General features: G+C 29.7%; 6 protein-coding genes across 17 annotated transcripts; 2 read left to right on the top strand and 4 right to left on the bottom strand.

Annotated features, from left to right (window-relative positions):
* Window positions 1-180: 180 nt before the first annotated feature.
* On the bottom strand, window positions 181-12,025 carry LOC141530334 (uncharacterized). Its single transcript, XM_074247375.1, has 10 exons — window positions 7,936-12,025; window positions 6,144-7,818; window positions 3,029-3,088; window positions 2,850-2,942; window positions 2,640-2,764; window positions 1,171-2,570; window positions 975-1,100; window positions 769-877; window positions 470-691; window positions 181-394 (listed from the first exon to the last, which is right to left on the bottom strand). The coding sequence occupies exons 1-10, from the start codon at window positions 10,603-10,605 to the stop codon at window positions 206-208; spliced, it is 6,669 nt and encodes a 2,222-aa protein (XP_074103476.1). The 5' UTR covers window positions 10,606-12,025; the 3' UTR covers window positions 181-205.
* A 1,075-nt stretch (window positions 12,026-13,100) lies between these two features.
* Adss (adenylosuccinate synthetase) lies at window positions 13,101-17,256 on the top strand. The gene is made up of 6 exons (XM_074249215.1): window positions 13,101-13,336; window positions 14,466-14,568; window positions 15,133-15,496; window positions 15,678-16,070; window positions 16,387-16,643; window positions 16,753-17,256. Exons 1-6 carry the CDS (start codon window positions 13,223-13,225, stop codon window positions 16,809-16,811), a joined length of 1,290 nt encoding a protein of 429 aa, XP_074105316.1. The 5' UTR covers window positions 13,101-13,222; the 3' UTR covers window positions 16,812-17,256.
* On the bottom strand, window positions 17,067-17,891 carry LOC141530332 (uncharacterized). The gene is made up of 2 exons (XM_074247374.1): window positions 17,291-17,891; window positions 17,067-17,200 (listed from the first exon to the last, which is right to left on the bottom strand). The coding sequence occupies exons 1-2, from the start codon at window positions 17,879-17,881 to the stop codon at window positions 17,129-17,131; spliced, it is 663 nt and encodes a 220-aa protein (XP_074103475.1). The 5' UTR covers window positions 17,882-17,891; the 3' UTR covers window positions 17,067-17,128.
* Window positions 17,452-22,949, top strand: Arv1 (ACAT-related protein required for viability 1). 8 transcript variants are annotated; one of them, XM_074249220.1, is made up of 5 exons: window positions 17,452-17,538; window positions 21,463-21,585; window positions 21,656-22,178; window positions 22,460-22,582; window positions 22,750-22,949. In XM_074249220.1, exons 2-5 carry the CDS (start codon window positions 21,502-21,504, stop codon window positions 22,776-22,778), a joined length of 759 nt encoding a protein of 252 aa, XP_074105321.1. In that variant the 5' UTR covers window positions 17,452-17,538; window positions 21,463-21,501; the 3' UTR covers window positions 22,779-22,949. The 8 variants fall into 8 exon arrangements, with proteins under 8 accessions (XP_074105321.1, XP_074105322.1, XP_074105319.1 ...); XM_074249221.1 differs by lacking the exon at window positions 17,452-17,538 and adding an exon at window positions 18,213-18,344; XM_074249218.1 differs by lacking the exon at window positions 17,452-17,538 and adding an exon at window positions 18,598-19,237.
* LOC141531407 (aldo-keto reductase family 1 member A1) lies at window positions 19,516-21,115 on the bottom strand. The gene is made up of 4 exons (XM_074249216.1): window positions 20,965-21,115; window positions 20,726-20,893; window positions 20,147-20,500; window positions 19,516-20,067 (listed from the first exon to the last, which is right to left on the bottom strand). The coding sequence occupies exons 1-4, from the start codon at window positions 21,034-21,036 to the stop codon at window positions 19,693-19,695; spliced, it is 969 nt and encodes a 322-aa protein (XP_074105317.1). The 5' UTR covers window positions 21,037-21,115; the 3' UTR covers window positions 19,516-19,692.
* On the bottom strand, window positions 22,226-25,575 carry Wdr37 (WD repeat domain 37). Of its 5 annotated transcripts, none has more exons than XM_074249212.1 (7): window positions 25,375-25,575; window positions 24,726-25,148; window positions 24,527-24,655; window positions 23,543-24,290; window positions 22,958-23,204; window positions 22,703-22,844; window positions 22,226-22,658 (listed from the first exon to the last, which is right to left on the bottom strand). In XM_074249212.1, exons 2-6 carry the CDS (start codon window positions 25,000-25,002, stop codon window positions 22,719-22,721), a joined length of 1,527 nt encoding a protein of 508 aa, XP_074105313.1. In that variant the 5' UTR covers window positions 25,003-25,148; window positions 25,375-25,575; the 3' UTR covers window positions 22,226-22,658; window positions 22,703-22,718. The 5 variants fall into 5 exon arrangements, with proteins under 5 accessions (XP_074105313.1, XP_074105315.1, XP_074105314.1 ...); XM_074249214.1 differs by having other exon boundaries at window positions 25,251-25,378; XM_074249213.1 differs by lacking the exon at window positions 25,375-25,575 and adding an exon at window positions 25,204-25,345.
* Between the last annotated feature and the right edge of the window lie 539 nt (window positions 25,576-26,114).

Raw genomic sequence — 26,114 nt, 5'->3', positions numbered from 1 at the left:
GTGTAATAAAATTAAAATATTTTTATAATAATAATAATAATTTTAAAAAAATATATATAGCTAAAAATGTATTTCAATCACAGTTATATTAAATCTAATACTTAATGACTATTTTGTAAACAGAGTTCATTTTTCTAATAAAATTAATTGTAATTCTTCAATAAAATGGTACATAATATATATTATTTACAAAAAATTTAATTCATCATTTATTGTCACTTAAACTTACAAGCTTCATCATCAAAGGAAATAGTGGATGAAACGACGGAAGATTACGTTGTCTTATCGTTAATTCATAGCGTTGCAAAGTTCCAGAACATAATGTTAACCGGTCTTTTTCACTTGGATTATTGTCCAGCCATTGAGACAACCGACTTATTGACCATCCAGCGCTCTAAAATTTAGATTTAAATATTGAAACATTTAAAAAATCATAACATATTTATGACACAGAAAAAAAAATTATTACTTGATGTGGAGATTGTAATTCGGGTGGAGCACCAGAAAAAAGATGAAGAAGAACAAGCGAAGGTGGCACACTACCTTCCCCTTTCATCTCCAATACTTTCTCAACTATTTTTGCCGGTCCAAGTGCAATCAGAGATTTAAGCGCTCTCAATGTACGGTATTGCTGCTGTTCCAACATTCCTAATTGACCTCCTCTACATAGGGGAGCTACGGCAACCTCCATCTGATTGTTAAAAAAAATGTTTATTCATACTCTAATTTCAAAATCATTGAATTAAATATAAAAGATTCAATTAAGACCTGAGAAAAATCAACGATCAATTTCGCTTTGCCATATTCGCTGAGGGGTCGTATCAAACAAGCATGACGAACGAAAAATTCTATACATCTCGATGCAACAGAATTACAACTGCAATATTGAATTATTAATTATTTTATATTCTTATAAATATTATTTATTGAGGAGGATAGCCACTGTGAAATTAAAAAAAAAAAAATTAACTCACCATTCTATTACAACCGTTTGATTTTTATAAGGCGCAAGGAATGTACTAACAGTTCGCATGATGAATCCTTGTAGTTCTTTTATGTAAAGTGAACATCCAATTTCACGATTCTGAACACTACTTGGACTGAAGAAGAAAAGTTAAATAAATAAAAACGTAAATAGTTATATAAAATCATAATAAATATAAAACATACTCTCGGAATTCCGGATCATCATGCATTGTCAAAATAATACTTTCGATAGCATCAGTAATAGAAGCTATAAGTGGAGAAAGTATATTTTTTGTCAGTTTATTCGTATCCTCAAGAGCATTAGCAATAATAGCAGCACCTTCTTGTGGTAAACTACCCGCTAAATTAGCGACAACACGGTTCATTTGCAGAGCAAGATAATATAATAAATTAGCAAATGTAATATTAGTCAACTGCCCAGATGTAGGTGTGTCGATAACTTGACTAGCTTCACCGCTAGTTACTAAACCTTGCTCACATTTCAAGCAAAATAATCTAATAGATTTTCCCACATTACGTGCAACAACTGTTGAAAGATTCTCATCAACCAATGATACACTTAATTCACTGGTAACAGTTCTTATTAAGCTATCAATTTCGTCTTGACTCGGTGCAACATCACCCGAAAACATAGTATGAACTGGATCCAACAATCGTGAAATAGAACGTGACAAATATGCATTTTCAAATGGCAATAAAATATCTTTACTTATTGTATAAGTACCAATTAATTGTGATTTTTCTTTTAAACGTTTTCTCAAGTCCAAAAATACACGTAAAAATTTTGGATATTCCCCTTCTAATGCTTGTTTTATAAAAGAAGATGCCTGAGAACGTTCGATAAATATTTTGGCCAATAAATTTATTATTTTACTCCAAAATAATTGCGATAAGCCCTCAAATTCTTTAGTAAAATGCTCTAATAATATTCTTTCAAGAAATTCAATTTGTACGCAATGTGTGTACAATGTATCTTGAAGTAAACGATCTAGATTTTCCCAAAGACGTACACGAAGATTTCCAGATGAGCCTGGAGATGGCAATGCTGCTCTACCTGGTCCAGTTCGTTTCCCTAGATCTTGGTTCGTTGGCAATGAAACATCTAAAGCTTCTCGAGCAACTTTTTCTATTTCTGACAATGCTAATTTTTCTGTTTTTTCAATGGCTTTGGACAGAATTCCTAAATTTTCAAATACTTGAAGTGCTGTGCTAACTTTAACATTGTCTGAAGCTTCTAACCCTTGTGACAATGTAATGGTTGCAATTTTTTTAGCTGTTAGTTTGTGAGCCTTTACAGCTTGTTGATCATTGGCTATTAAATTTAATCCAACCAAATCATCATCAAACATCAACTGCTCGAGTTCATTGATACTTTTAGCAGCTTTTATTATTTCAGAGCTTTGTATTGCATTACTTATTTGAGACTCTAATTTCTGTGAATGAAGTAAATGTTGAACTCTGCCAACTTTTCTAAGAAGATTCGATGCCTCATGGAGTTTTTTTAATACTATTGTTTGCGACTCTAATTTGTTGAATGGCTCAACTATTTTAGCTCTCAATCTTTCAACTGATGACAGTAAACTCTGCAACAAATATATTATGTGTTGATAACTTATGAATAAAAAAATTAGATGCATAAAATCATAAATTACTTGAACGTGAGTTTGCATCAATGAAAGAACACCTTCTATTTTTTCAACCCATGTTACTTGAGATAATAAATCTTCATGATTTGTCAGAACTAATTGATGTAATTCTGCATCTAGTATTTCTAAAGCTAATTTTTAAATATATATATTAATATAATTGTCAAATAAAATGTTAGCTGTCACTTTAGTAAACATAAATATAAAAAAATATACCTTTGCCAAATTTATTTAATTGTTGCGCAACAGTTAATAATTTTCTAGCATCACTAACTGAATTTTTTGGATCCAAAAATTGCTTCAGAAAATCTAAAATATTAAAAAATAAAAAAAAAAAAAAAAAAAAAAGTATTCAACAAACAAACGGAGTTATTTATTTATGTCAAGTAGCTTACCATCATTTTCTATGCTTTGAAGATCTACAATTTCACCCATTGTTTTTAATAATTGTTTATCTATCTTAAAATTAATAAAAAATTATGTTCATAAATTCCTTTACGAGTCGTGGCAAATAACCTAACTTTTAAACTACGCATGCGCAGTTGGTATCAATAGCGCGAAGCGTATCATTCGATTTGACACTTGCGAACAATAGTACTCAAGTGATTAAAAAACCGATTATTTCATTAAACATTATTAGAACTAAAAAAAAAGTTAATTATCATTGCTACTATAGGGAATAAAATTTATTCGGTTATTTTTTCTTGATAAATTTTTTTTTAGTTTTAATTTCTAGCATAGGTATTATTAATCAAATACTTCATTTTATAGGACACTGAAGTTGACAGACATTAAAAATTTTTTTATAATTTTATAGCAATTAAATTATTATTAAAAAAAATTAATTAAAAAATTACACATGTAAAATTTAATAAAAATTATAAGTGAAAAATTTCAAAAGTATTTTTTTATTATAATTGATTTGTTAAAAAAATTTTTTTAAATTAACTGCTGACGGCTAACTTCAGTATCATCTGATAATTTTTTACAAATCAATCGTAAAAAAAAAATATTTTTCCAAAATTTGCACTTGTAATTTTTTTTAATTTCTAGATGTGAAATTTTTTTATAACAGATTTGGAATAAAAATCAAAAAAATTGTCAGATGTCTGCGGATTTCAGTATCATTTAGCTCCACGTTTATGTTAACTATTAATTACATAAATAAAGAGGACAAATAAATGTTGAAAAAAAATGAATGAAACGATTTTTAAAAAGTACCTCAATACATAACGTTTATTAAGGTGTACACATGTTGACTTAAATGTATTTTTTTTTTTTTAATTTCCTTAAGATTTTTAAAATTGTAATTATCCTACATTAATTTTTTATTTATTCGCAATAGTATGAATAAATATTTCATACTTTGTATTTTATTATTTTTGCCAAGTGAAACATTCTGTTTTAGTTTCATTGACCCTATTATAAAATAGCATTGATATACATATTTACAGTTTATATGTACAGTTGCTTCAATTCGTTCTATATGAAATAGACATTAATTTTATTATTTTTTACGTTGTCTCTTCATTTATTCATTTATTATGACTAATTATTTTAGTTAGTTTTTTTTTATACCTTTTCACTAAACAAATTGCACGTTCGGACATCGATGTTGGCTTTTTAATTATGAAAATTTACGAGCAATTTATTTATAAAGATTTATTTACGACTTTTTCTTCATAATTATACGATAATTTAAGAATACATCCGACATATTAAATATTACAGACAATCAATTGTATTATTTATTTTTCATACTGCTCTCTCAACAAGTCGACTTTTTTTTCTCTACTCTTATTCTCGCTCGTTTTCTCATAAATAATCACCATCATATTAATTTACAATAGTTATACCAACAATATTTCGAATACTCGCGTGTTTTCTTCAATTAATTTTCCTTAATTATTGTTTTGGTACAGCGTTGAAGAATAATTTGCATCTAACTATTTAAATAATAATATAAATATTAATAATAATATGAATGATTTTTCCTGGACTCTCACTATAATTATCCAACTTTTATCATTCACAATTATTTATTTATTTTACTTTTCAAAATATTTATTAATTATTATTAAATCATTATTTTGAACACTTAATAACTTAATAACTTAAAAAAAAAAAAAAAAAAAAAAAAAACACGTCCAAACATAATAACAATTACAATTATTTATTTTTTTAAATATTATTGAGTTAAATTATCTATATGATCATAGTATGAATTATTTGTTTAGTTTTATTTTTATTTGCAGAGAGCAGTACACAGAACCAACATCGATCAGTCTTAATATTGGAATTTACCAATAAAAATCACTTTATGCATTGCAAAATATATAAATATAGAAGAATAACAACTAAAATTATATCGCGATTGTTATCAAGTATATAATTATTATTTATTTTTGTTTTTTTTTTATTTTATTTTATTTATTATTTTTTTTTTTTTTTTCATTATTTTACTGTATAAATTAGTGATAGAATTATTTATTCTTTCTTTTGTCATCAATAAATTGTGAATGAGCTTACATTTGTGATTCACGGCTTAATAAACATGCATTATCAATTCAATTTGGCCGTCATTGTTATTACATACTTCATTTAAATATTAATATGTGTTAAAACTTGCATTATTCTCATTCAATGTCACTTTGTAAAACAGTAAAAAAAACTCGCAATATCTGACATGTTAAGAATCCTCGCATTAGTAATAATAATAATGTATTCAATATATTTATAGTATTTATTTAATTTTTTAATTTTTTTTTTTTACTATATTATCTAATGATTAATTATTATTAATGCTTTTTATTTATTATTACTTGGCAAATTTATTATTTTAGTTTTCGTTTTTAATTTATTACTTTATACTATCCCTGTACTCTCAATTCAATTACTCCAAAAAGGAAAACAATCCAATTTTCACTTTGCTCTAATTTTACATACATTCTTTTTTTTACTCTCACTTTTAACATTCACTTAATTTTTTTATCAATTAATATTACTAGGTATAAATATTATTTAATATCTTAAGTAAATGGTTAGGGTCATGAGTTACTGAATTTGTGAATCACAATATTTAAAGGTCATATACATATTATGAAATTAACGACGTTTGTTTACACAATTAACGTCAAAATAATAAATTACAGATGATCACGATAAATATAAGTTATTGAAAGAAAAAAAAAAAAGTACGAAAAAAATCAACAAATTTGAACTAATTAAAATAACATATCGTAATAACAAATAAAAATAATACGATTTCTAAAAACAAACACAGATAATTCTTTAAGAAAAAACATATATTTATAATAACTATTAAGATAAAATTGGATAAAAAAATCCACAATCACAATCACTCGTACTCAATTAAATATAAACCCACTGGGTGTGCATTGTCTACATTAAATTCAGTACACTCTAGACTGATTAGTATTTATCATTATCACTATCCACGGTTATAGTTGAAATAAAAATAAAAAAAATTAAAAATGTTGGCAATTCAATTTTCGGTATTTACAGGCTCACGAGCATGATGAATTCTTACATGCTTATTGTGATTAGACTTGGTACTGCTTGATTTGCCGCATATGTGACACGTGTATGGTCGTGCACCACTGTGAACACGTAAATGCTCTTTAAGATAGTATGATCGGTGGAAAGTTTTATTGCATACATCGCACGTGTATGCTTTATTTTCTTCATGTTCTTTAACATGTCTTAAACAATTGTATTTTCTTATAAATTGAGCGCCACAATAATTACACGTATATGGCCTGACATTTCTGTGAGAATTCATATGTGCCGTGTAGTCACTGTGACGGTAAAACGCAGCGCTACACTGATTGCACTTAAAGGGTTTGGTGCTACGTGCTGCATGAGTCCATTTATGTAATTGTAAATTCCACTTGGTACTGAATGCTTTTGAACACACCTGACACTCGTAGGGACGTTCGCCATTGTGTACACGCATATGAACTGACAGTGATGAACGTAGATATATGCACTTACATATTGGACACTCAACATTTTCATTTTCCCGTTGAGCATCTGGTACAAAACGACGATTATGAGCACGTCTCATGTGACGTGTTAAACTAGCCATGTGTATAAATCTTTCATTACAATAGGTACACGCTTTAGGTTTCTCATCGTGTGTTTCCTTGTGCCAAGCAAGCTTCTTTTTAGTATGAAATACTTCACCACAGTGACATATATAATCTTTCAATTTACGTTTTATATTTAAATGATGACGATTTTTATGTTGAGTTAAATTTGAGTATCTACGGAATGTTTCATTACAGAGGTTGCATTTAACTGGTGCATTACCTGTATGCCCATTCGTATGTTCATCTAATTTTTGTTTTGTTAAAAATGCTTTATCGCAAATAGTACATGGAAACGGTTTTATACCAAGATGACGTTTCATATGTAATTTGAAATTTTGTTTACGATAGAAATATTTACCACACTGTGAACACTCCAGCGGATGAATTTTCAAATGAGCGTTAAATAAAGCGACTGATGGAAATTCTTCGTTGCATATTTGACACTTTGAAATATCATGAAGACGTCGTGCAACCTCGGTACCATGAACTCTTCTATTGTGCATCTGTAAGCTTCGTTCAGAACTAAAACGTTGAGTACACATAGCACAGGAAATTTCTATGCCTTGTGTCAAAGCTAGATTTTCAGATTTTTCATCCGCTTCAACTTTGCTTATGTCTGTTAATTGTTGTGGTGGTTGCATTTGATGTAGCAACGGCTGTTGCTGTTGATAGGCCTGTTGAACATGTAGACCAGGAACAAATATATCCTCAAAAGGATTCATGGGGCCATCGAGAAGTTTTATGTCTTTTGTTTCAGACTGTTCGTTAATACCACTGTTACTGCAACTGTTACTTGGACCAGCTTCTTTGTGTACTGTTGTGCTGTGAACTCGACGTTCTTTAGGGCAATCAAAAACCTCTGTACACTGTGAGCACTTGAATGTACGTTGTTTTGTCGGTGTTTTTCTGTCTCGATCAAGAAATAAGCTAGAAGTAAAGTGGGTAGCGAGCGAACGACTGTCTAACAGTGGAACCCCGGCTTCATTATCAGATCCTTCTGACTCTTCCCAGCTTTCACGTGCCATCAGATCGTATGATGTCGACATACGGGAAGACTCTTGACCAACATACAGCTATAAATATATATATATAAAAAAAAAAAAAAAAAAAAATTAAATAAATAAACATTAATTGGCATTGTAAATATTATTATTAATATTAAAAATTTATAAACCGGTTGATTTTCTCACCTGCCAAGCCGAATGTTCCGTGCAGCCGTTGCTTTCCTGTTCAGACAGCTCTCCCCTTGGTGGCATTGTCTCGTCTGCCCGCATGTTGACACTCTTTACTTCTTCATCGATACCCGTACCACCTTCACTGCTTGCCATTGATTGTTGACTCGTTGCGCTGATTGCTTTCTGTGATGATTCACTTATAAATGTACTAGGAACGAGAATTTGAAGTCCATCAAATTCAAATACATTCATAGGACCCGAATGTGCATCTTCATTGATATTAAGAAGCTCGGTCGTTGGTATGTGATTTACTGTTTTAGTTATTGTTGATTGGAAACTCTTAGATTCAATACTTGTCGTAGGGTCAGTTGCTTGCGACAAACCACAAGTTAAATTTGATTGATGCGTTGTAATTTTATTACTACATATCGTATAATTTTCATTGGTGATTGATTGTTGAGAGTGAATTGCTGGAAATGAGCTAATATGCTCCGTAATGACCGACTGATGAAAGATGCCATTACTATTATTCTCAGATTTTCTTGGAGTCTCAATGCCAGCACCTTGAGATTCATCACGATTTAATCTTACTGCTGCGTTGTTGTCAACTTGTAAGCAATCAGCTGAATTTTTATGTTGACTTATCACAGAATCGTTGGTCTCTTCATCATGGCTGTCAGCTTCCATTTGATCAAATGACCGCATCGATACAGGGGATGATGGTTTGCTGAGATCTCTGCGTACTCGAAGACCAGAGATACCACTGATAGCGGATAATGGCGTATGAGAACGTACATTATCTAAATCATCATTTTGTTTGGCAAATGGTGTATGGGGACTAGCTATTTCTTCAATCTCCATATCCTCTTCATCAAAATTATCACCTACATGTTTAGATTCTTCTTCTTCTTCCTCTTCCTCCTCTTCTTCATCATCATCGTCATCCTCTTCTTCATCATCATCATCTTCTTCATCTTCATCTTCATCATCGACATCAACTTGCAATGTAGCTGCGTCAAAACCAGCTGGATAAAAATTAAGATTTTCATTAGAACCACATTCAGATCTCGTTGAATAAGAATGTGATATTTTTTTTGATGCTGATACTGGAGACGCAGGCGCTGATAAACTATGTTTATACCGATATGCATAGTCAAAGTCGCACTCGTCAATAATACTTGTGTCAATGCACTTTTCTGTTTCTACGCAAGCTTCGGTGTTATTAATATACTTTATGTCTGCAGGTGTGAGATGATTTCCAGATTCTTCTTCCATTTGTTCTTCATTTTGCTTAGCAGTTTTATTTATTTTGAGGTTAGATTCCTGAATGGGCTCATCATCATTTGTTTTTTCATGTGTCTCGACAAAACCTGACTCAATCATTGTAATAAGAAGATGTTCCAGATGTTCTTCTTCATTTTGCTGACAAGTATCTATAATCATCGGAGTTGAAGCTGAATTAACTTGTAATTCAATAGACTCTGATGACTTTAATTTTTCTGAGCTCAATGATTCCTGAGACTCCAATTTATCTTGATCTTCTGTAAGGTGATTTAATCGCGTATCCGTATTACTATTTTCATTATCAGCTTGACTATTGTACCTAGATGAAAATCTCTGATGTCGATCTTGATTATGATGTTGTTGTTGCTGTTGCTGTTGTTGTTGTTGTTGTTGTTGTTGTTGCTGTTGTTGTTCATTTCTACATTGAACATCAGTATCAATATCAAGCTCAGGTTCCTCCATATCTGGAAGAATACTCTCAGACTTATTTTCTTCAGAAGCTGATGATTCACAGACCACTGAGACAATGTCATTTCTGACAATTTCACTGTTATTTATAACCGGCCTGGGCGAATTACTCTGAGTCTGTTGATCTCGATGATCCAGTTGTCTAACAGAAATATTATTATTATCATTATCATTACAATTATTATCATGTCGTATATCTATTGTATTATCTGTTGACTGTTGAGTCGAAGTTTCACAACTCTCCATATCTGGTAAAATCCTTTCCATATTTGGCTCTGAAATAATCTCTGGTATTATTTGTTTATGTTCATTAGTACTAGTTGAAATAATAACATTTCTATTAGTTTCAGCATTAGCTACAGTAACTACAGGCCTGATACGAGTTGTCGGGAGTGCTGATACCGGTGAAATCATCTGAACAGTCGGTACCTGTTGCTGTTGATACATGCTGTACGGATTGTAAAGCATCTGCATCATCTGATTGGCCTGAGGTGGTGCCATCGCGTACTGTGGAATCATCATAGTACCATTGTTGACAAATTGTTGATAGTTAAAAGAGGCAAATTGCGGTGGCATCATTGCATTGATCGGTGGACACTCAAAGACAGGACCAATAGGAAACGGGGCCTGCGTAGGAATGTGAGCAGCAGCAACAGCTGCTGCTGTTGGTGCTGAAGTTGAGCTTTGGGCATTGACCTGCTGTTGTGGCGGTGACGGCTGAAGGGTTTGCGGTACCTGAGGCACTTGGGTTTGAGGTAACTGAAGAGACGACAAACTTGACGACGAGCCACTAGCTTTTATCAGTGCCTCTATCACTTGTTCCTTTGGATGGGTGTCCAAGTGCCTCTGAAGACTTATACCTTCTCTGAGATATAATGTACACACAGGACATGCGACCGCCCCTCCGATATCTGTCGTGACGCCGAGTTCCATCTTTACTGTTTCTCTTACACTCGCGTTTTCTATTCTATTGAGGCTTTTATCCGTCCTGTAGTTAGGACATGTTTGTCCCACACATTTATATATATTATATACACACTATACAAGGAAAAAAATTAATAGTAAAAAAATTTTTTTCAATGACAAAAAAAAACTGGTACGTATGTGATGGAAAAAAAAGATGTTAAAAAACTAGAGACAGAGAAAGAGAGAGAGAGAGAGAGAGAGGAGAGAAAGAGAGAGAGAGAGGAGAGAAAGAGTGTCGTTTTAGTATTGTTGAGTGTCGTCAAAAAATGAATCTCAACCGTATTAAATGATTGTCCTTCCTCAACCTCTCTCTCTCACACTTTTCTTCCGTATCAATCTTTCTCACTTTTCTCAAGTACTCGATCTTTCTTTTTTCTCCCTTGTTTGCTCTCGCTCACCAGTCGTGTGATATTTTATTTCTTTCTAACTTATCGGTCGTATGTATTGTGTATCTCTGTCTTGTTCTTCTCCTCCTCCTTCAGCTGCTCGTTACACTGGTTTATTTGTTAACGTTAACGTATTCCTGGGGTCCTTGTAACATTTTATTTATCTATTTTTTAAAATATTTTTGTAGTGTATTATAAGTGTAGTTAATTAATAATATTTAACAAGTAATTAAAATATTTTTGTGTTTGGGCCCTATCAGGCCTTTACGCAAGGCCTTAGACAGCTCGAATGATAGAGCCTCAACACGGTAAGCTGTGCCCCAAAAATATCGACGTCCATGGCCGCCTCCTTCTTCAGCTTCTTCTCTTTGCTCTGGCAAATGCTGAATGGCAATGCAACTGAGTGAGACCAGAAAGGCACACACGACACGGGCACACACTGGCTCCGCTCTCGCGGGGGCCACAAATCGATATCCTGTTAAATCGCCAGCCTCCCCTGTTGTGTGCCACTGGTGGGCTTTATTAAATTATACCTGCGTTCACGTCGTGCCAACCCAACCGTTTGGTACACTCGTCGTTGTAGCTCTCTCTCTCCATACCATATTCCTATACCAATTATAAATCAGATATATATTATATGCATATTTATTATTTATTTAGCTTATTAAATTCACAACTCACTGTCTGTATCACACAACTATACAGTACTACCCTTACTCACTTCACTTTAAATAGCTTTTATCAAAACGACATGATTTTTTTTTTATTTATTATTCGAGTCCGCTCGCAGGCCCCGAAAACACAACAGATAACACGACGATCCAGACAATACTCCAGCTGGGAATAAGAGCAATATGAGAAACTGCAGCACCAATTCGATGTGATGGTAGCGCCGTCGGGAAACTTTTACACTACAGAATATTGCACATTAATAAAAAATCATGTCAAATCAAAAAAAAAAAGTTAATATATAACCTGAGATATTTATTCAATAAAATCACTTTTAAAAGTCAACAATTATAAATAAAATATTATCTTTACGCGTTGATTAACATTTTATTGTGATAACGAATTAATATTATTTTTTTATTGCTCTATTTTCTACTCTCACGTTCTATTTACTCGATTGATAAAGACTAGGAATTGGATTTTAATCTCATCTATTGATGAAAACTGTAAATATTTATAGTATTCTAGATTACATTAGCTAATGTTGATGACATTTATTATTAAAAGAAAAAAAAATTATCTTTCGCTGAAGAGCAGTTTTTTCTTAATATAAAAAAATTAATCAAAAACTTCTATTTATTATATTTAAAATAAATAATTAAACTTCAATTTATTACACACTAAACTTTTTATTAAATATTTAAAACTGCAAAATTTATCAAAAACTTTATTTTTTATTTCAAAACACAAGAAATATTATTTTAGACTTCTAAATGAACGCACACATTTTGTAAACTCGAGTAAAATAATCTCATCACGATCTCTAACGACGAGTTTTTTAACTTACTAATTGAATCGCGACTGGCGCCGCCACGCGAGCACGAATGATACCCCTTTTATAGCGTGAAATTTAATATTAGATTTATTAATATGACAGTTAAGTTAGCTGTCACTTGACAATTTTTTAATTTTATTTAACAAAAAGGTTTGTTCCAAATAACTAAATAAAAAAATAAACTATTTTTAAAAAATTGAATTTTTTGTTTTTTCTAATTTCTTATATTTTATTATAATTTATTATATTTAAAATAAATAATTAAACTTCAATTTATTACACACTAAACTTTTCAGGAAATATTTAAAACTGCAAAATTTATCAAAGACTTCATTTTTTTATTTCAAAACACAAGAAATATTATTTTGTAAACATTTTGTAAACTCGAGTAAAATAATCTTATAACGGCCTCTAACGGCGAGTTTTTTAACTTACTGGCTTGATTGTCGTCAGCAGATACATACAGCAAATTTAGCTCTTTATTCTCGGTGAATTTTTTTTTATTTTTCTTTATTATTTTATTTCTCTGAGTGTAAAGGTGAGTGAGAAAAAAGAAACAGGAAAGAGTATTCCAAGTGCGGTCGTATGATCAGGTTGTAGTTACTGGTCATATGTACTATTGCTTTAATTATTAATAATAATGTTTTAATACATCCATATATTTTTAATAATTATTACTGTTATTTGCTAGAATATGCTGTGTAAGGGCAAGGTAACCGTTGTCCTCGGAGCACAATGGGGTGATGAAGGAAAGGGGAAAGTTGTTGACATGCTTGCTGCTGACGCTGATATAGTGTGCCGGTGTCAGGTAATTTTATTTATAACATTACTTATTCTATTATCATTTATATAAATTAATTTAACACTTATTTAAATAATTGATTAATATTTTTATTATTATGAGTTATTACAATAGAACAATTATTCTGGAGTTTATCAAGGTCTCGTTAATTTATCATTTGGCTTCCTCTATTGTGTACCGCGTGACTTGGTAAACTATTAGTTTCAACGTAATATTAAGTCACATGCAATCTGTGTATTTATTTCTTTTTTATTACCCATTAAAATTACTCTATATATGTTGATGACTATTATTTATATTTTTATTATTTAGCTGAAAATAACATTGATAAAGTAATTTTTAGCATTCCACAACAGTAGATGGTATGATTAATTTTTAGAATTTGATCTTGTTGTAGATGTGCTAGAAAATTTAAACGTCTACGACTGTTGAAATAAGACCTTGGCAGTAATCGAGGTTGATATTTTTAGCATTTATCTTTCCACCTTGAAAATTTTATATTTTTTTTTTTCCTCAGCTATCAATTTTTAGCGTTCCATTACTTTTAATTTCCTGATAACTCTAATTTTATCGTAAAATTTTTATGTAATGGACTATAAATTTTATAATTAGTTATTTTTTTCTTATTGCAAACGCACAGACCGTAGATTAATGACATTAATACTATTCAAGTAGTATTTTTTTTTTTTAGCTTATCATCTGCCTTGTTATGACTCGTGACAAATTAATCAATAAATTAACGCATTTTATAATTTGTCATCTCAATTGACAATTTATTTTTTATTTATTATTTTTCTTTTTTCTCTTAAATTTATTGCAAGATAGTGTTGTTATTTTGTATGACGAAATGCAAGACAATTTTAAAGTTGTATTTAATAGCTTATTTCAAAATCTTTTATAATATTAATAGATTTTAAATTTATGTTAACTATTGTGAGGAATTTTTTGGAGTATTTAAGGTTTACTTATTATACTTATCGTGCAAGATTATTTTTTTCACGATTGTACTTTATCATACATTAATGTCTGATAAACTTTTTATGTTCAAGTCTGACTAAAGTCTAAATGTATTTAATTTATATAAACGACAATTATTAATTTTTTCAATCGATAATAATACCAAATATTATTTCAGGGTGGAAATAATGCAGGTCACACAGTAGTTGTGAACGGTGGTCAATTCTTTTTCCATCTACTACCTAGTGGGATTATCAATCCTAGATGCAAATCCATTTTAGGTAAGAATTCGTATTATTTCTAGGTCAATTAACTCATTTTTGTTATCACATAATCTTAAACGTATTTGCATGAAATAAATTACAATTACTCGTTTTCATTACTGAGATGTATGATGCTCAATATCTATTTATTTATTTATTTATTTAATTATTAATATTTTTTTTTTTTCAATTAAAATTATCACACAAATTGAACTTTCCGTTTTTGATAATTTAATAAATTCTGATTAGCCTTATTTTTACTTGTAAAAATTTATCTAAAAATTATATTAATTAATTATTGTATGACCTTTATCGTTCAGAATTTATATTATAAGTTAACGTCCTTGCTTATTACAAGATTTAATAATGTCATGTTTAATGTCAATTAATTAAATGCTTACCATCATAAAATGATGATAAAATAGTTTCTCTTGAATCAATATATTTAATCGATTTGACATTAAAAAAATAAAGTCAGTAAAAGTTAAACCGACTAAGATTTTGTTTATTATACTCATCAGAACAATTATCGAACATCTATTGTTAATAGTTTTTAAATTAAAAGTTTTGAACTGTATGTAGGTAATGGTGTTGTGATCCATATACCTGGCTTGTTTGAAGAATTAGAGCAAAATGAAGCTAAAGGTCTTAAAGACTGGAAAAGTCGACTTATTATTTCTGATCGTGCCCATATTGTCTTCGATTTTCATCAACAAGTTGATGGTATGCAAGAATTGGAAAAAGGATCGCAGTCATTGGGAACGACAAAAAAAGGAATTGGTCCAACTTACTCGAGCAAAGCTACGAGAAATGGTCTACGAATTGGTGATTTGATGGGCGATTTTGAAAAGTTTTCCGAGAAATTTAAAACTCTTGTGACAACGTATCAAAGAATGTTCCCATCGTTGCATGTCGATGTAAAATCAGAATTGGAGCGCTATAAAGGGTATATTCAATCACATAAATTATACTTCGTTTTTTATTTTTTTTTTTTTGTCATAATTTATTGGCTTTTTATCCACGTGATAAATGATAATTTTTTACTTAATTTGAATGGCTATTTCATTGCGACTCTATAATTTAATTCATTCAGTAATTTTATAAATATTTATGTATTTTAATTTCAGATATGCTGAACGAATAAGACCGCTTGTGAAAGAAACAGTCCATTATTTACATTCTGCGCTTAAAAATGGCCAAAACGTTCTGGTAGAAGGAGCTAACGCCGCCATGTTAGATATTGACTTTGGCACATACCCATACGTTACAAGTTCAAATTGTAGTATTGGTGGTGTTTGTACCGGTCTTGGTTTACCACCATCAACCATTGACCAAGTTATTGGTGTCATTAAAGCATACACCACAAGAGTTGGTGATGGTCCTTTCCCAACAGAGTTAACGGACTCTACAGGTGAACTATTGCAATCGCGTGGTCATGAAGTAGGTGTTACGACAAACCGTAAAAGACGTTGCGGTTGGCTCGATTTGGCACTGTTGAAATTCACCAATATGGTCAATGGGTTAGTATATTGATAATTGATGAAAATGGAATTAGCCGACATTTGAAAATTTTTATAATTTATTTTATTGAAAAATAATTTTTAAAAAATTAAAAGAAAAATTTTCACATGTAGAAAATTTGAAAAATTATACGTGCAATTTTTTAAAAATATCTTTTTCGTTCAAATTTTAATTAATAAAAAAAAAAATGGTTTAGTATCGGCTAACTTAATTTTCATTGATAATTGTGCAAAAATAATATGATGATAACTTAAATTCTTAATCTTAATGAATAATTGTTATTACTTCTCAATTACTAAATTTTTTTTTGTTCAGGTACACATGTGTCTGCTTGACAAAACTAGATATACTTGATACATTGCCGGAGCTGAAGGTATGCATTGGTTATCGATACAATGGAAAAGAAATCGATTATTTTCCAAGCACGGCTTCTGAATTAGCCAAAGTTGAGCCTATTTATGAAACACTTGAAGGCTGGAACTCAAAAACTGAAGGAGTACGTTCGATAGATCAATTACCTCTCAATGCACGGAAATATGTTCAATTAATTGAAGACAAGTTGAACGTTAGAGGTAACTATAAAATTTATTTATTTTATAAAAATATAAATAATTATAATCTTTACATTGAATTTATTAATTTTAATAATACTAATAATATCTAAATTTATTTTATTTTCAGTCGGGTGGGTTGGTGTTGGTGCAGGCCGTGAAAGTGTTGTCAAAGTACCTACTCTCTGACAATTTAAAATTAATGAAAAATTTTTTAAACGCACCATTTTTAGTGTTTCATTAATTGTAATAATTATAAAAACAACAATATTGATGATGATAAATGTATTCAAAATAACAATTAGAAAAAAGCCGATGTACGCACAAAATCATTTTAAGATTAGGCTAATTAATTGAGAGCCATTTCAACTAATTGTTATCTATCAATTTTAATTATTGATTAAAAACTTATTGTCTGTAATTGTCTTATGTTGCCTGGGTAGGATATAAAAAAAATTAAAATAATAATTAACTTTCCATATGAAAATGAAACGTATTTAAATATTTTAAATTAAGTTATTGGTTACTTGGGTTTCTCTTCTATCTCGCGCTCGACGATTTTGAAACCAAATTTTAATCTGTAACATCACATAATATAAGTAACAAACATTAAATAAAATATTTATTTTATTTATATCATCATTATTAATAATTAAGTCAACACTTACTCGATTGTGAGGTAAACGTAAAATTGTTGACAATTGTACAACATCTTTACGCGATAGATAAGCACTTTTTTTGTATTTTTCTTCAAGTGTTTGTATTTGAAACGAGGTGAATGGAATCCTCGGATGAATTGCGGGTTTTCTTTTACATATTTTGCCTGCTAATGATTTTCTCGGTAACTTTGGTGGCCGATAACGTGTACACTGAAGCCAAGAAAGATTATTATTCGGCAATAATTTATTATCACGAGGTAATTCACACTTGATATCATCATTACGAGTTTTTATTGATTCACTATCATCATTAATTGTTGATGAAGATGATGGTGCACAATGAGTTTCACCGATAAAAAATCCAAATTGCGTTCTTGACAAGTTATCATTGTCAACTGTATTTGTATTGATAGTTGATTGATTAAGTTCGTGATGATGTTTTGTATTATAACTTTCTGGAATTTTTACACGGTCTTTTGCCAATTCATTAATAATTAAATGTAAATTTGTTGATTGATTGGTCATATTTGAACTTCGAGAAAGTATCCGAGCTATGCTAAAATCGCTGGACTTTCTGTTAGGTCTATGTGATCCAGACATTTTGTTGGCGATAAACTAAAATTTTAAGTTAGTTTACCCCTGATTTATATGGAGTGCCGGATGAAGAGATTCAAAAAAGAAGGGATGAAGTACCAAAAGCCGGGCGCCCATTAGCTCTTGTTGCTAAACAGTATCTATTTCGCGATGAATCTGAATTAAACGCATAGTTGCACATGATGACTATCACATTGCACAGTTTGTGGGGTGATATCGGGCATCATTTTGTTGGTAGCCCCCATACCTGCTCATTGTTGTGTATGCTCTTATACCAGTGTATTATCTCTATTGGGGTATCTACCCTAGGAGCCACCAATAATAACAATGTAATTGATACCACTGGCGGTTTCTTGGGATGTGATCCGCTACTGTTATTGCACACATCTCAATAGACCAGATGTCTCAGTGCAAGAGAGCTTGCATAATTCGAAAGCCACAGGGGTCATCTAATCCGTTAATATGTCTAGTATAAACATACAAGCTGCTTTATTTTGTTCCTTTTTTTTAAGCTTATTATTATTTCATTTATTTTTTTTTAACGTCTCTTGAGTATTATATTATTACATGCATATATTTAATATTTATCAATGGGTAATTAATATAAGACCAATTATTTTATTTATATAAATATAATTTACATTTAATTTACAATTAATCTATTTTTCATAACTTTAAATATTTATTCAATTATTCAGAATTAAATTCAAAATAAAATTTTTATTTGTCATTGAAATTAGCAGACATCTAACAATTTTTGAAATTTTTAGAACTTATAACTAATCAATTATTACCAAAAATAATATTTCTAAAAATTCACACTTGTAATTTTTTATGACACTGAAGTTAACAGACATCACAAATTTTTTTAGAATTTTATAGCAATTAATTTATTATAAAAAAAATTAAATTAAAAAGTTTCACATGTAAAAATTAATAAAAATTACAAGTGAAAATTTTTAGAAGCATTTTTTTTATTGTAATTGATTTATTAAAAAAATTTTTTAAATTAACGACTGCTAACTTCAGTATTATAATTTTTTTTATTTCTACATATGGAATTTTTTTCATTATAATTTAATTGTTATAAAAAAAAAATTGTTAGATGTCTGTCAAATTCAGTATCATTTTTTATTAGTATATTTTAACAGTCAACAAATATTTATAATTTTTAAGTGTTAGAAAAAAAAAAAAGAAAAAAATTGGATTGAAAGATTTTAGGGGATTGTTTTCAAATGTTTTTTTTTTTTTTTTTTTTTTTTTTTTTTTTGGATCTGATCTATATAAGTAGGCCACACAAATTTCAAGAGCAAAAGAGAAACCGGGAGAAACTGTGGGTTATACGACAATGTCAAAGTAACGGTAAATATAGAAGTTTGTGAAAACAGAAAAAAAAATCAAGCTCGACGAGTTTAACTAAACGGTTTACTTCTTTTTTGGTAATATATGTTATTGAAGAATATCAATTATTTACGATTTACAATTGAAAATTATTAAGTTTACTGTAACCTAACCTTAAAATTCGTGATAATTTAAATAGTTTTCTGATATGAATATGAGTATTGACAACAATAATAAAAATAATTATTATGACTCTGTAAAATAATATCAAAATATGAAAATTAAGTTAGCCGACTCTAAACTTTTTCAGAATTTTTTTTATTAATAAAATTATTGCATAAAAAATTCCACATGTAAAAAATTTGAAAAACTATACGTGCAATTTTTTAAAAATATATTTTTATTGCTAATTTAATTAATAAAAAAAATAAAAATTTTTCATACTGTCGGCTAATTTTAGTTTCATTATCAAAATACTAAAATGGATATTCTGGATGATTTCTAATTCCAGCGAAAAAATCAAAATCACATATTCTGGCGGAAGGACCTTGATCTAATGAATTTAGTATTTTCATTTCATTAGAGTCTAATTCAAAGTCAAATAGATCAATATTTTCTTGAATTCTTTTAGGATTAGTACTCTTTGGAATAGCGGCAATGCCTTTTTGTATGGTAAACTTCAATGCTATTTGTGCTGAAGATTTATTATATTTTTTACCAATCTTAATCAACTCACTATTATCCATAATACTGGGAATTTTTTCATTTTTTCCAAGAAGATTAACTAATCCTCTCGTACCTAACGGTGAATAAGCTGTTACAGTAATTCCTTTTTTCTTGCAAAATTCGACCTTAAAAAATTCAAAATAAAACAATTTCAATTATTTCATAAATAATTTTTATAAAAAAAAATAATTAATTTTTAATTACAATTTGATTTTGCTGGAAATAAGCGTGCAACTCAATTTGTAGATTAGCAATTGGTTCTTTAGCTATTGAAATAACTTTTTCAATTTGTTTAATATTGAAATTTGACAGTCCAATAGCTTTAGTTTTACCAGCTGATACTTGCTTCTCCATTTCCTTCCATACTGCAATATGATCTGTACATTTATCAATTTTTATCTTTCCATTCTCATCTTTTGGGTGTAAATCATCACCAATTTCCTCAAATGTAAACGGAGTGTGAATTAAGTACAAATCTAAATAATTCAATTGTAAATCATTCAATGATTTTTTAATCCATTTTTCCACGCCACCAGGCCGGTTCCCTGTCGGTGGAAGCTAAAACATTTTTATTATTAATTAATTAGCAACCTTACTAATAAATAAATTAAATAATAAATTTTGTTAAATTGCACTGTACTTTTTTAACTATTGACGTTTTTAAAGACATAAGCTCTTCTCGATGTTACACTCATCAAGAGCTTTTATTTGAGTAAAATTTTGCTTATTCTCTTAATAAAATAGATTAATTAATTAAAATAAAGTTTTATTAAAAAATATTACCTTGGTAACGATAAATAATTCTTCTCTTTTAACTTTTCCAGATTGAATCCATTTATTCAAAACTTTACCGATGACATGCTCATTTTCGTAAACCGGAGCGGTGTCAATATGCCTATATCCGGCTTCTAAAGCACTCTCCAATGCTTCTGTTAAGACATTTTCTTTGGCCTTGAAATAAAAATATTATTAATAATGATAAAAATTAATTTATTTTTATCATATAAATATATTTAATTTACCTGCCATGTACCAAATCCTAATGCAGGCATTTTTTGTCCATTGGGTAACATAATAGTAACTTTGGAAGCCATAGTGAAGTGTTCACTCTGCCAGACAGATTAAAAGTAAATGTAGAAAAATAAATACTTGACATTATTTACATGGAAAAAATTATCCCCACCAAGATCTTGACATCTTGTTATATGAAAAAAAAAAATATATATATATATATATATATATATACTGGCCTTACTTTCACCAACACATCAAGAGTTAGTACTGAAGTACAAAGCGTATTAAAATAATTGCAGAACAATTTATAGGTAATCACTAGGAACTCAAAGGCATAGATTTTTAGATAAATAATAGAATTAACCGCTACGTTGGGACGTTTAATTTATAATTGCTATTTTTTATTTCTATTCCTTGACGCGATCATTCAATCGTGAAAGGCAATTAGTTTCTTGTAATAGATTATCACAACAATTGTTAATTACATAAATAATTTTTTATTTCAGAAAAAAACACTGAGCAGCAGATGAATAATAAATTAAATAATGTATACATGCATTAATTGTGGCATTGAAGTCGAAGAACTTTATAGAAGATACAGCCCAAGTGTTTTGAAGGTTTTAAAATGCGTTAGTATCACTTTATATAATTTTAATAATTATTTTAAAATGATAATGTTAATTTTTAATGATTCATCAGGGTAACTGTGGTAATTTGGCAGATAAGTACATCGAATACGATCCTGTTATTGTATTAGTAGATCTAGTTTTGCTTGAAAAACCAGCTTATCGACATCTACTTTACAACAGTAATTTTCAATCCTATTGGAAGCTGATGGTTGTTTTACTTTTGGGTGAATCATTTAGAGCATGGTCAATATTCAAAAATTATAAAATTGATCAAGACTTAGATGATCATCAGAATTACCTTGAAAGTAACAAATTTGATAGCGAAAGAAGTTTTTATATTCTTCTTGCTCACACAGCACTATCGTTAGGTGCTTTCATCCTTGCTATGATAATTAGTACAGAGATAAGATGGTTAATTATGGGTGTACGACCACACAAGTATAAAATTTCTGATCTTTTTCACGCATTAATTGTCGGAGGCTGTGCTAAACTTCTAGGACTTCTTGGTGTGATTTGGCAGTACGTTGCTCCAGAACTTTTTTATGTACTTATTCATGGTTACACTATGCTGTGTCTTTTAACTGCATACTCAGGTAAGTTGCAATATAAATAAATAAAAATTTATTACTATGAAAACATATTTGCATATATTAATTTATAATTTTATTAGGTAATTGAAAAATCGGAACAAATAAGTTACAATAAATTTTTAACAATTATCAAGTCCAAAAATATGCGTTAATTATAATCTATTGTTTTAAATATCGCATAGTTTATTTGATTTTATTATTTTGTTTTTTCTTTTAATGAAATTCTTTCATAAATTTTTTACAATATTATGACGAACTATTTAAAAATTATTTATGTCCCACAGTAATCTGCGAGAGTGGAAGGACTGGATCATTAATTGGATTATCTAGTGGATTAATAGCATACAATTATGTATCCAATTTGATTTCTTGGTTTCCATTAATAATTACAAATACTACAGAAACTGGTGATGTTACATAATATTGTTAGTTGTTTAATCGACAGTATTAAACCTAGAAATATATATATATATATATATATATATATATATATATATATATATATATATATATATATATATATATATTTATAAACGTATATGTTTAAACATCTTTAAATGGAAGAACATTCCAGCCCAATACGAGTCGATCAAAACCACATGAAAATAAATTACAAATAGAGCCTGGCTCTTCTGCCCATGCTACTGCGCACACCATTCGCCGATGGCCCTGAAACATTCAAGTAATTTAGAGCGGTTCAATATTGTATAAATATATTTTTATAATTTATTTAAATATTTTTTTGTAAGTAAAAATAAATAATAATTAACAATAAAACCTACTCGTCTACTAGTTCTTGGAAGCCGAGCAAGTCTTTGTCCACTAAGGTCAAATAAACGAATTTGTCGATTATCATGTGGAATAGCAACTACTCCATTACTGGATACTGCTAAACGATTAGCTGCACTGTCACCACGAATTGTTGCTAGAGGACTTCTTATATTACGTAGTTCCCAAACCTTTACACTTCGATCATCTGAACCAGAGACTATTTTATCTTCTCTTGTGAAAACTGCTGATGTTACAGCTCTGTAAATGAAAAAAAATTAATTTTTCTTTGAAAATAAGTATATTTATAAATATCTAAATTAATTAATTGGTTAATAAATTAAGGGGGATAACCACTGTGAAATTAGAAAAAAAAAAATTTTTTTTTTATTAAATCAAAGCTTACACATTCAAAAATATGTACCTAGAGTTTCATATGATAACCACATGCATGCAGATTACAACGTAGTTTGGTTTTTTTGTTTTATTATCCCAGTCAAAAAAATTCCCAAAAATCACCTATTTTTTGGATCCTCACAGTGGCTATTCCTCTAACAAGCCTTTTAAAATATAAAACAAAGATATTAAAAATTTCTTACTCGGTGTGTCCTTGAAAGACTGATACAGAATGAATAGGTTCTCTAAAATCCCAAAGTCGGAATGTGCTATCACGACTTGCAGTAACGCACAATCGTTGCGCATGATGAGTAGACACATACGTTAGTTCTTGATCATGTCCACACAGAGTGTGAATGACTTCACCAGTTTCAGTGTCATAAAGATTAGCAGTTCTGTCCCAGGAAGCTGTAACAAGTTGGTCAGCACCTGGTAGCCAGTCAGCAGCCATAACAACACCAGAATGTCCCAATAGTTCTCGAACTGGCGTTCTCAGTGTTGGTAAATCTTCATTGTCATCACCAAGACAAGAAGCATTTGTTGGCGTGCGATCAGCAGACAAATCCTCAGATGATGATTGTCGTTTAGCAACATCCCAATTTACAGCTGCTTGCCAAATGTGAGCTGTACAATCTCCACTTGCTGTAAGTGCTAGATCTATTGTTGGGTGAAAACGAATTGAATTAACGGAACCACTGTGACCGATATACTGAAGTAAACAACGTCCACTGTCCATAGCAATAACACGTGCCGTATGATCTGCCGATGCTGTTGCTATAATCGGTTGGCCAGGACGTCCGACACTTACTTCCCATACACCATCTTTGTGTCCTGCATACTGGCGATGCATTGTACAAGTCATTGTGGGGTTCTTAAAACTAGATACTATTTTACTGGTTTGGGCTTTCAGTTTATGTGAAGTTTTTATTTTTTGAGCAGAACTAGGAGTGCCTAAGAAGTAAAACAAAAAGTAAAAAAGTATAATAAGTATGATACTGAAGTTGACAGATATTAAAAATTTTTTTAGAATTTTATAGCAATTTAATTATTATAAAAAAGTTTTACATGTGAAAATTAATAAAAATTTTTAGAAGCATTTTGTTTATTGTAATTGACCTGTGTTAAAAAAATTTTTAAAATTGACAGCTGACCGCTAAAAGGATATATTTAAGAATGATGATACTTACTCTTTGGTTTAGATGGATTTTTGGAATAATCAGAGTAGTCTTGGAAATCGCCTGGTGGTAGACTGCGTTCACCCGATCCGTAGCATTCACGCTCAAGCCTTTCGTTCAAAGCATCAATTTTCTCTTGTACTGCAATAGAAACTTGAAATCAATAATTAATTAACGATGGAATGAGGGTCATTTCTTGGCCATCTCTTACACCCGATGTTCTCCAGGTAGACCATCTCAAATTCTTTGTGGATTTGTTGGAATAGATCAAACAAACGTGAGTGTACAGCAGGAGGTATTGAACTATCCTCAAAGTCTGTTCGAAAGTTCAGGTGATGAAAAGCCATGGGTTGGAGCGGTGTCGAGCCGCTTTGACTTAGTTGAGACTGTAATTCGGTGTCCGTACTGCTTTGTACCCTGGGTATTGATATACGTTTGACTTTGCTACTGGATTTAGTGCCAGTGGATATTGGTGGTTCGCCAGGCATTATGTGTCTTTAGTGTGCACTAACTCTGCTTTTAATATTTTATTTTCGTCATGTAGCTAGTACATATAGCTGCTATGTGCTATGATCATCCATGCATGTGTATGCTAATAGCGAGTGATGGTTTTAGTTATTAAGCAGCCTCTCACCTATAAAAATCAATGCTTTTAAACACTAATAACTTATATTCTGAAATATTAATACCATGCTTTTTTTATTTTTTATAGTTATTGATTATTTTATCAACTAACAGTGTTACAAAATAATAATTTTTATGCACTCTGTTTTTTTATTAAATATTTTTTTCAATAATAGAATATTTGTCAAAACTGATTGTCAAAATGACGTATGTAATTGTACTAATACTATACTAACTTTTATTTTACTTGCAGTTCCTCTCACGTCCTCTACTGTTGTATATTTACTTGTATTACTTGTATACCGTTCTCGAGTTTCAGCACCATCTGAAACTCATTATACCGGGTGTACATTTATTTTAAGTTACAATTTTAGATTTTAACTCATATACGATGTATGACGTTTCTAAAAATATCTTCATTAAAAATTTTTTCTTTATTTATTCAATAAACAAATGAATTTACACAAATTTTTTAAAATTATTACTTAATAATTTTTATAGAAATTATATTCAGCTAGACAATTTTTTAATCGTAAAAATTATTTTAGCTTCCAGTATTATTAAATTTTTTATTATCAATAGATAAATTTTACTGTCATTAACTGTGAAGCTTATATAATTGTAAAAATAATGACATTAAATTTAATTGTCACTTGACAATTTTTTTTAATTTTCTTAAACAAAAAAATTGCACTTAGTTTTTCAATTTTTTTACAGGTGAATTTTTTTTTTTATTGTTTAATTGAAATTTTTTCAATAAAAAATTTCTAAAAATTTTGAAATGTCGGCTAACTTCATTTTATTAAGAAAAATTATTAAAAAAATGGACTTGTAGAAATTTTAATAAATTAAAAATGCAATTTTTTTTAAATAATTTTTTAGAACAAATTTTTTTGTTAAAGAAAATTAAAAAATTGTCAAGTGACAGCTAACTTTAATAACATCAAATAAATTTGCTCCAAAAAAATATTTTTGA

This window comes from Cotesia typhae, unplaced genomic scaffold (assembly GCF_013202065.1).
Source record: "Cotesia typhae breed Kobodo isofemale line unplaced genomic scaffold, CoteBio_Ctyphae contig_5, whole genome shotgun sequence".
Taxonomy (NCBI): Eukaryota; Metazoa; Arthropoda; class Insecta; order Hymenoptera; family Braconidae; genus Cotesia; species Cotesia typhae.
This window is presented reverse-complemented; position numbering and strand designations above follow the sequence as displayed.